Below are 11463 nucleotides of genomic sequence, written 5' to 3'. Positions count from 1 at the left end.
GAGAGAGGGCGCGAGGGTGTGTGTGTTCATGTGGTGTTCAGCTGCATTCACCTCGGGTCAACCGAACTGAAATTTGGATCGTGTCTCTAATGCGCTGAACGCTAGTGTCCCGATTCTTACACACTGATTCGATTTTCCGATTTGATAATTCGGATTCAATGTAAACGCAGATTTATTGACCAAATGATTGGCTACGGGAATCCTCCTGCAGAGACGCCTGTATCTTCGCCGAATATTAATTGACGTCACTGGCTGACTATATCAGGAATATATTATTTTGATGACTTATTGGCGAAAACACTGCATTTAAAGACTAATAGAATTATAAACAGGCCCGTAGCCAGGGGGGTTTTTTGGGGTTCGGGCGAACCCCCCTTTTTCAGCGAACCCCCTTAACCAGAAAACGATCCCCCGTTTCCAAAATAGTGCAATTTATTACAAAATAGGAGCATTTTGGCACTGTTTATTTGTCGCTATCGTTCGTAGTCCGATCGTAGAAATCAAAACAACCTGCAGCCAGCTGAATGACGTAACTAGCAAGACTTCTAAATGAATATTAATGAGAGGTTTGATGCCTAAGCTATTTGACCAATCGCGTGCTCCGTATTTTATTTACTTTGGCACGACGTCATCACAAAAGTTTGGGCGCTCGACATTTTTCATTTCTCTGGGATCGAGGACATGCGACACGCCAAAAATAGCCTAGGAGGAGGATGAAGCGCTGAGAAAGGATAACCGATTTTTTTGCTTCAAGGCCAGCAACGAAGAAATCACAAAATTTAAGAAGTTAGAAAATTCACCCTTGTTTTCACCACTTGCTCATGATGCTGCCTGGCGGCGGGACGGGTGTACTTTTTCGGGCTAGGCCTAGGCCCTAGGTCTAGCGTTGCTAGGTAGGGTAGGGTCGTAGCCTATGAGGCCTATTATTTGCGAACGATTTTATTATTTATTTTGTAATCGAGCTAGCATAGGCCAGGGCCTAGGAAAGGGCTAGCAAGGAAATAAACTTGGTAATGTTTTCACGTTTCGTCAGAATTAACTGACATTATTCATAATAATATATTTATTATTTTTTCTCAATATATCATAATGTGCAAGGTCTGTGTTTTGAACAGTCACCTCTAGTGGGTATTGCTAATTTTATCCCAGTTATATTTTTAGAGATAACATTACATAGTAGCATTAAAAAAAAAAAAAAATTTACGTTCTAAATCCTGTATTGGAACTGTCTCTTATACACATCTAGATGTGTATAAGAGACAGGTTCTCAACTAAGTAATATAAGAGACAAACATTTTGAAAATCTAAAAAATGAACTATTATATCACGGGTATACTTCATTTTGGAATGATTTTGATGAAGGAACTACCGAATTCAAACACCATATTTTACTCGACGATCTGCCTATACATTATATGACTTTATTATTTTGTTCGCATAGGATTGTCTTTTTATGTTACATATTTAAACAAAAGCCTACCATGTGCTTGTTTTTATATGGCCTTTGTTTAAATAATATGTAACATTAAAAAGACAATCCGATGCCAACATTCATAATAAAGTCATATAATGTATAGGTATCAGTAGGCCTATATATTTATTTTAAAAAGTATTAATAGAATTGAGAAAAGTGGTCCGGCCAAAGTGGTGTGGCCGGTGCGGTTCCGACGGCCCTCGATGTTTTTTGAACCGTTTGAACATGCCACTGTGGAAGAGCCATTAATCTAAAACATGACACTCTCTAGACGTAACACCTAGAGTATTACGTGATAAATGCATTGACTTACCCACAGGGGCATCTCCCACACATGTGTGGACAGTACGCCATTTCTTGTGCAAACGCTCCATCCGGATTATCACAATATTTTTTATAGACTACCGATATACAATATTGTGCATCGGGCTGTCTACAGTCATCTGTCAAAATATATACATTAAAATAGTCATCTAAGTGTCAAGCAAACTTAACAACTGAAAAATCACAACAGATGGGCGGGGCTTAGCAGACGGTAAATACCAGGGCCGGCGAAACGTTTTCCAAAGATGAATGAAACTCATAAGATTAATTGGAATATGGATCATGCAGATCTGGAATCAAATCTAGGTGGGTCCGGGGTCCTCCACCGTGAAAATTTTGATTTCTAGATGGCGGGAAATGACTTTTCTCGACTTTTGAGCTAGGTGTCTAATGACTTTGTTCTTCAAAATACAAGGTTTTCCCCCTCTTGAAAACGGTCAGGTAAACTTTCTCATTCTTATTACAGTAAATAGGCCTGACGTGTGTAAACATACATAAAAAAAATGAGTAATTTAAGAATTTTGATTCCTAGATGGCGGGAAATGAGCTTTTACAACTTCTAAGGTGTCTTAATTACTTTTAAGTTCTTCAAAATTCAAGGTTTTCCTCTCTTGAAAATTTTTATAATCAATCAATGAACCCAAAGAGAAAAGGGAGGTTCGGATTTTCCCCGGAAAAATGTTGATTTCTAAATGGTGGGAAATGAGCTTTCCCGATTTTTAAAGTATCTTTTAGCGATTTTAATTAAAGCGACTTCTGAGGTGTATTTTAATTACTTTTAAGTTCTTCAAAATTCAAGGTTTTCCCCTCTTGAAAACGGTCAGGTAATTTTTTCCCATTGCTTTTACAATAAATAGGCCTTATGTGTGTGTACATACATAAAAATTAAAAAAAAATATGAGTAGTTGCATACGAATTTTTTCCATGAATCCATAAATCCCAAAAAGAAAGGGGGATCCGGGGGTTCTCCTCCGTGAAAATATTTGATTCCTAGAAGGCGGAAATTAGTTTTCCCGACTTCTGAGGTGTCTTTTAAGTACTTTTAAGTTCTTCAAAATTCAAGGTTTTCCCCCTCTTGAAAATGATTCAATGAATCAATGAACACCAAAGAAAAAGGGGGTCCGGGTTCCCCCAGGATTTCTAGATGGCGGGAAATGAGGTTTCCTGACTTCTGAAATGTCATTTATAAATGACTTTTTAATTTCTTCAAAATTCAAGGTTTTCCCCTCAGGTATTTTTTTTTTCATTTTTTGTTTTATTTGTGTATACATAAACAAATGAGTAGTTGCATGCGTATTATTTTTTCCATGAATCGATAAATCCCAACAAGAAAGGGTGGTCCGGGTGTTCTTCCCCGGGAAAATTGTGATTCCTAGATGGCGTGAAATGAGCTTTTTCGACATTTGAATTGTGTTTTAATAAATTTTATGTTCTTAAAAATTTTTAATTTTCTGAAGTGTAAAAAAAAAAAAATCAGCTCACGGGTCCTGAACAGGTAGGTCTAGAATTCTTTCCCCCCCCCCTTTTTTTGGCCCAAGGGAAGGGTCAGGACCGATGACCCCCTCCCCTAGATCCGCCAATGTGAATTGCGAGAAAATGTAACTCGGTCGGGGACTGGATAAACATTCTCTTTCCCATCCTTCTCCTCCTTCTTTCCTCTTTCTTTTCTTGCATTTCTTTCCGATCATAAAAAAATCTCCAGACATTATATATTTTTTGCCAAAAAGTGGGGGGGGGGGGGGAGCCGCCCCCACTACCGTTCCGCCGGCCATGAATACATTTTTACTTTTCTCATGAATAAATTATTACATAGGCCTATGTTTAAACATTTGAGTGGTAATAATGATCACGTGAAAAATGCAGTGACTTACTGGGGCACCTCCTACACATGTGTGGACAGCGCGCAATAACAGGTGCAAACGCTCCATCCGGATCATTACAATATCTTTTATAGGCTATACAAATTGGTGCATCATCTTGGCTGCACTCATCTGTCAAAATATACATTCAATAGTCATCTAAGTGTCAAGCAAACTTAACATCTGAAAAATCACAACAGATGGGCGGTGCGAAGCAGACGGTAAATGCATTTTTACGTTGCTCATGAATAATGATTACATTTGAGTTGTAATAATTTATCTTCTCATAATTATTGAAAATGAGGGTATTTTATATTGTATATTAGGGGAGGATTTTGTGGGATGCTGGGCCGTCCCCGATCCCCTAAAGAAAAAAAGGGAAAAAATGATCAGGGGCTATTTTCGGGCGTCTAGAACACAAAAATTTCGCGGGGCATGCCCCGGACCCACTAGGGTGGTGTTGTCTCGATCAGACCCATTTTCGACTCCCTTTCCTTTCGGCCACCCCCACCCCTTTTATTGGACATCTCTGGATCCGCCCCGCCATACTGACATGACGAGACTCGGTATAACCATAGAGAAAATAGGCCTATGTTCTATGAAAATATGTTCTATTTTCTCTATGGTATAACAGTCACAGTAATCTTATTACGCAACTTAGTATTTACATCGTATAGCGCGGCATACGAAGGAGTCTAAGTTAGCAAGTTGATCAAGACCAACAAAATAATGAAAAAATTTGAGCCATACTATTTCGAACCTTTAGAATTCGACTTTGAAGACGAAAGACTGGAAGAATAATGGGGAAAATTCGATACCATCGTTAAAACATCAAGGGCGGTTGGTGGCGCAATCCGGTGTAACCCGGAACAAACCAGACCATTATAATAGCACAGGCTTCTGTCTGAAGAAGCTGGCAGTCTGCCAATGAAACGTTACAGGTAATCTATTGTACGTTTTTTTTTTTTGGTTCAACGTAAAAGTAATAATTCTAATAAATTTAACTTGGAACCAGATGAATTTATTCAACAATATTATTCATGTTATATGAACGCTATAATAACGTTACAGTTTGGTGATAAAACGTTAATTTGTAGAACCATGTACGTACTTACAACCTAATTTCACAACAGCGTCACAACGTTTGAACGTTCTTACAACGTTGTTGGAACGTTATTTTGTGACATTCCTAACTACAACGTTCGCGAACGTTATAAGAACGTTTTGTGTTTGCTGGGCAGGGCTATCGGGGCCTATTCATAAATAGACCTAAAAATAATAATTGAAATATTTTCCAACTTTAGTTTTTAAGAAAAAACTGGCAGCGGGACCCTCAATAATATTCGGTTTTTATAGGAGTAATTATTCATTACTGTGTTCAATGGTGTATTCAAAGCTGGGGCCCCAACCTGCCCGACCCCCTATTTTTTCAAAATTATAAAAAAAAAATGTTGAAAAAGGAAATTATACCGTATCCATTATACTATATATAAACCTGAGAGTGCCGTTTCCGGCCATTAGTACAAGGGCTTCTGTAGCAAAATTCATGTTAATTTATGGCAACAATGTTTTTCCGACTCAGAATTTTATACTGAACAAGAAAAACTTTGGTGCCAATTTTTTCGAGAAGGTTAACTGGCCGCCATCTTGGAAAACAAGATGGCAGATGTGATGGCCCTTCTTAATTGTTAGTATTTTGTATATAATTTTATGTTACTTTTATTATATTTCCATAGCATAGTAATGACTAGGCTATAGAAACATGTCAAGAGTTGTGTGTGGTATAGTAAATCTACAGTAGGTTGTCATAGCAACCGGTGACCACATTGACCACTTTAGGAATTGTAAGGAGCCTATCCAAGATGAGGATGACTCATACGAGGGGTCAAGATAATTTTGGAGGGAAAGTTCGAATGTGTTTGGCGGGAAGAAATTGACCAATAAAAGGCAGATTTTCCTAAGCCAGTACTGAAGCCCTAATTTGCATATCCAAAGGTATAAATTGGGGTACAAAATGATATTTGGTGAGTCTTATTCCATCTGAAGGGCTGCCATGAAGTACTGATAGCTTTCTCCATCTTCTATGCTTGAACTATAGATATGTGTGGTAAGTCTCACTTTTATTATGCTGTCTTGACCACTGCCACTGATTATCTTTGTTTTTCTGTACATATGTTTTAACTTTGACTAATGTAAATAAATCTGTATATAATTGTACATCTGCTGCCATAATCTCTTTCTGTTGCTATCAAATGTTTTAGAAGGCATTTGCCGTAACACAGACGCATCTGGTCAAACATAGTATTATGTGGTATCATTAGAAAGGAAATCATGCACTGAATATTTTTCTCATTACACTAATATGAAGAAATGCATAGAAACGGAGATATTCGCCATTTAAAACGTCATTGTCTGCTGCCCTCTATTGGTGAAAATTTCATTTTTATTGTTTCTAGGAAGTTGCCTGGTTTTCTTGGTTCTAATACAGATATTTTGTAGAGTCTTATGTTTGTAACTTATTTGATACATTGATAAACAAGTTTCATTTGTATTCATGGGTATTTTTTTCATTAAACAATGTAAATACCCATATTATTTGTTCATTGCAGTGACAGTTTCCTATCAATATATTTGTTTAAGTGCATGTTAATACAGCTGCAATATCCTGGTATTTTCCAGTCTCGCCAAAAACAAAATCGTTAAGCAGACCGCTTGATTATCAGAGCAATTGTAAATACCATATTTATTGAAATATATACCCAGGGACTTTCATTGTTAAGAAGGGGGCGTTTATTTGAGAGAGGCGTTTATTATTATTTTTTTTTTCTTTTGGTGTGAATTTGATGCGTATATACTCAAAATATATGCTCTTAAACATCACTACAACACATAATTACTATCAAAATGAAAGGAAAAAATGCAATTCTACTGGAGTAGAAAATCAATAGAATCTGTTGACAATTATGTTGCTCTGTTTACTGTCATTTTGGTTGGGTGGGGAGTTGATTATTTGAGGAAAAAATTAAGGCGTTTATTCCGAATGAGGCTCTAGAGGCGATGTTTATTGAAATAAACGATAACAGATTTATCTATGGTTGAAACTTTTTATGTACAAGTTTTGAAGAATGAGAATATATCACACCAGAAACCATCTCGGTACTTGTGAATCCGGAATTTGGGGGTTACAACAATAAAGGTGACAATTTCTTGATATTGACCATAATTCTAAATAATAATTGTAGATATGAATTCACCTGCAATAATAACATTTTATTTTAATTTTTATAATTAAAATTTCTCTGCTCTATCTATTTCTGTCTAATTGTTGGAACTAAACAAAATCAAAGGATGATGAAATAACAGCCTTCGTGCATCTTGGTTTCGCTGAAACAATATCGTTGGCAAACCTAGCAGAAACAATTCTCCGAATCTGACAAAAAATCTACCTACAAAAAGCGGGCACCTATAGTAATACATGGGTTCCAAGAAGAAGTCATTTCCGGGAGATCTGCGGTGATGGGTCAAAGGGGAAGGGAGTTACTGTCATAGATGGAAGGTGTGAACCACATAAACCCTGGAGCTGAAGAAAATATTTATGATTGTGACACGTTTAGATGGCCGGAAATGGCCCTCTCAGACATAAATTTCATTTCTACCCCATTTTTTTTTTTATATTTAGGAGGCCCGGTCGGCTTTCCTCCTCCCTGTACTGTACTACTGATCTTAATACATTTCTTTATATTTTGCTACACATAGTGATACCCACGGCACTGACTGCCTTAGAAAATTTATAATAAAGCAGTGAAAACATGTAAAATTATAAATTTGTGGAGATTCTTGCTTGTTTGCAGGAGTGCGGGAGATCGTCTTGATTTTCCGGAGACTCTTGGCTTGTAAGTTCCGGAAGACTTGGGACCTCTACAGTGTCAATGTTTCTGTCGGTGTAACTTACAATTGATAATACTTTCTTGTTGCTTAATACCACCTAGCATAGAGGAAATTAAGATGTGCTGGACACTAGGGTTTTCATAAAATAGTATTAGATCACTCCATTTGTATTATCATCTGAGGTCCATAATAATTTCTAACAATTTGATATTAGGCCTACTAATAGCTCTCAAAATTAGGCAGTCGTGTTTCATCTAACTTATTTTTTATTCTTTACTGTCAATCATATTAGGCTATGTAATTATTATTTTAGCCTCGACTCAGAATGATGGTGTTGGACAGGGAATTATTTACCCACTTTTAATTTTTTATGATTAGTGGCTATTATTATGTGAATCTATTATCTATAATCTGACATTAATAAAATGTACCTTATGTTTTCTGCTAAATGATTATGTTTTAGGCCCCCGGCAATTATAGTAGTCTCAGAAATACCGGCATGGTGTCTGAAGGGTAATAGTTTCATCCTGTAGTAAGAATATGTAATTATTGTATCTATATTATGTAATTGCATCTGTTGGGGGTTGATGTGCACTTAAAAAATATATCAGGAAACTCTCAATTTAAATATAATAAAGGTTATACACAACAAAAATGATGATTTTCAATTTATTTTTATAAAAAAACTAATAAGCGTGAATAAAAATATTTTTGTTATCAGTGTATCTGTCACAATCAGTTACAAACAAGAATCTACAAAGTATCGGTATTAGAACTGAGAAATCAGGTAAATTTGTATAAAGAACTACAACAATGAAATTTTCACCAATAGAGGCAGCAGACAATGACATGTTTAATGGCGAATATCTCCGTTACTATTCTCCGAAAATATTCAGTGCATTATTTCCTTTTTAATGATACCAAATAATGATATGCTTGACTAGATGTGTCCGCCATCGTGTTTTTCAAGATGGCGGTCAGTTAACCTGCTCGAAAAATTGGCACCAACATTTTTCTTGTTCAGTATAAAATTCTGAGTCGGAAAAGCGTTGTTGCTATAAATTAACATGAATTGCGAACAAAAATACATAAGCCCCTGCACTGCATCTAGAGGTGCTATAATCATAAATTTTCTTACTCAGCCCAAACCATGGAGGGGGTCTTCACCTCCCTGTCCCCCCTATATACAAATCCGCCACTACTATTAGCTTAGAGCTGCTGCTCAGACCGATTATGCCCCTCTTAAAATAGTTACGAATCCCATTATCAATGGTCTTTAGAAGTAAGAGTTAAAAAAATATTCCTCACGATGAATTTTCTGACAACTAGGGAATTCCTCTATCAGTGTCAAATCTAACGGCCCGGCAATAATCTTGCACCAGGACACTTTCGTACCTAGCTACGCCGCCGATTCACGTCTGCTGGTTTAAATCGTCACTGTCAGCGTACAGAGGTTGACGAACATAATAAATATTATTTTATGGAAAAACGTATATCGTCCTGTCCTCAGGACCCTTATGATTTTTGGCGTGTTTTCGTACAATGATGACATAGATTTAGTCATTATTTTGTTATAAATGACCTAAGAATAAGCTACAGTTGAATAGTAAATAATTTATAACAAACAATTGCAGTGCAAAAACAATTCATTTATGATAGGCCTATGAACAGAAATGTAATAAAAACAACAAAAACTATTATAGTCCCGATATTGTTTCATGATTCGGGTTCAACGTTATAACCAACTATTCTTTATTTCTGGATATCGAGCTTTATATTGTATGCAGAAGATAGAATAGCATGAATAGAGTACGACTTGTAAATCAGGGTGCAGGCTGTAAGGTATAGATTATAATCCTATATAAAAATACACGAAACAAGATATCCCCAATATGGTTATTGGTCCAAATTGACAAGATTGTATTTATACGAAGTAAAATGCAGTTGGCCTATACCAATGTCTATTCTAAAGACTGAGGAAAAATTTAGATTTTAACGCTCAAAAGGTCTCAAAATATAAATTTGAATGATTATGTTTCTTTTTTTAGGCTACTGCTAGTTGTTTTGACATAATAAAAGAAAAATAAATGTCCTCCAAATGGGGTTAAAATATATTTTGTTAGATCATTTTGTATATATATTATATATATTATATTATAATAATTATTGTATATATATATATATATATTCAAGTTGATTTAGATGGCATTAAATTTAATTAATTTCTCAACATTGCTTAACTTACCGTTTGTATTTGTTGCTAATGAGTCCTACATAAAAGAGAAAGAGTACATAATTATTGAAATAAAATTACTCCTTAGAAATCGTGTAATAATATAAGTAATATAATTATGGTTATTTTCTTAGATAGGCATACAGTATGGCAAAAAAAGGATACAATGAAAAGTATACAGGGGAGTGGTTTAGATGCATCATCCTACATTGACATAATTAGCTATAGTACAGTATATCTCTTCCAACATTTTTCAAAACCCTTTTCATTGAGGTTAACATGCTTAAATACTACTAGATTCTATACCGGTAGTTGTACTAAATGCTGATTCTGTATTCAGCGTAGTAGCATTCTACCCAACAGGGTACCGGGTACCCATTTATCTTCTGGGCGGAGAGAGGCAAAGCATATACAGTTTAACATTAATTTGTCCATTCTAAGCAGCACAAAAATGTTTTTATTTTGAAATTTTATGAATCTTCCTTACGTAGATACATTTTATTCATTAATGACTAACATCGAATTAACACTAAAAGTGGCAAATTGTGTTTATTCATTTTGCTTAGCAAAGAGAGCATATTATTTTGCAACACAAAATACTGTATAATATGTAAAATATAAGGGCCAGTGGCTTTACAGAACTTACCGGCAGGAGAACATTAAGAGCGAGGATGCTCAAGAACAAAATGCACAGTGGCTTTGACGTCATGTTGTTCAGTGAAACATAGTATAATGCAGGGAGTTAATGTAACCTCTTCAGTTGTAGTTTGACTTTCACGATTTTCAGTGTTTCGTCGAAGTTACGGTCTTTTATAGAACTTGGAAACTTCAGCATCAAAAATGTGGAGCATATGATTGGCTCGTTAATTGTTCAACGGAAATATTGAAAGTGTACCATCGTTGTGCTGTAGGCATAAAGGATACGGTAGTATGATTTATAATAATAATAATAATAATAATAATAATAATAATAATAATAATAAATAATAGAATAATAATATTAATAATAATAATAATAATAATAATAATAATAATAATAATAATAGTAATAATAATAATAATAATAGTAATAATAATAATAATAATAGTTCATTCTTATATAGGTAACTCATATAAATAAAGTATAATGTTAAATTAATGAAAATGTTTATGGAAAAGGAAGGTCTTTAGCTTGGTCTTTAAAGTACCGTAACACACTCCGATGGAGATTGGTAATGAGTTCCACAAAGTTGGAGCTTCCACAGTAAAAGCTCTCCCGCCATGTTCTCGTCTTGGGAACCATGAGCTGACATTGGGTCCCTGAGCTCTCGTGTGCTGGTAAATCTGCACGAGCTCAGATAGGTAACCAGGAGCCAGATTGTGCTGTGAGTTGTATGACAGGTCCAACACTTTGTATTGTATCCGCTGCAAGCACTGAGGAGAACTTATTGTAATCATGTAGCTGTTGAAAGTGATTTTATCAAACTTTAATAACAGTTACGTAGAGAAGGCACTATTCTCGATATTTAATTAAGCCCCTGTCTATGCACAGTACGTTGTAGTCCACGACCCTTGTATTAGAAGCAGTTCTATCGCGATAGCATATGATATAATTTAGGAAAACAGTATCATGTCGCCTTGTACGTTGTAATTCAAAGACCTGATATGGAAACCGATTTCTGTTTAAAACAAGATCAAATATATAT

The 11463-nt window shown here is 35.5% G+C and overlaps 1 protein-coding gene across 1 annotated transcript; it reads right to left on the bottom strand.

The window, feature by feature from the left end:
- Positions 1–1783: 1783 nt before the first annotated feature.
- LOC117113379 lies at positions 1784–10619 on the bottom strand. The gene is made up of 4 exons (XM_033256683.1): positions 10425–10619; positions 9791–9815; positions 3670–3789; positions 1784–1917 (listed from the first exon to the last, which is right to left on the bottom strand). The coding sequence occupies exons 1-4, from the start codon at positions 10485–10487 to the stop codon at positions 1784–1786; spliced, it is 342 nt and encodes a 113-aa protein (XP_033112574.1). The 5' UTR covers positions 10488–10619.
- Between the last annotated feature and the right edge of the window lie 844 nt (positions 10620–11463).

Source organism: Anneissia japonica, unplaced genomic scaffold (assembly GCF_011630105.1).
Source record: "Anneissia japonica isolate Jap-2015-1 unplaced genomic scaffold, ASM1163010v1 scaffold288111_len316891_cov189, whole genome shotgun sequence".
Lineage (NCBI taxonomy): Eukaryota > Metazoa > Echinodermata > Crinoidea > Comatulida > Comatulidae > Anneissia > Anneissia japonica.
Note: the sequence above shows the minus strand (reverse complement) of the source record. Positions and strands in the feature narration are given on the sequence as shown.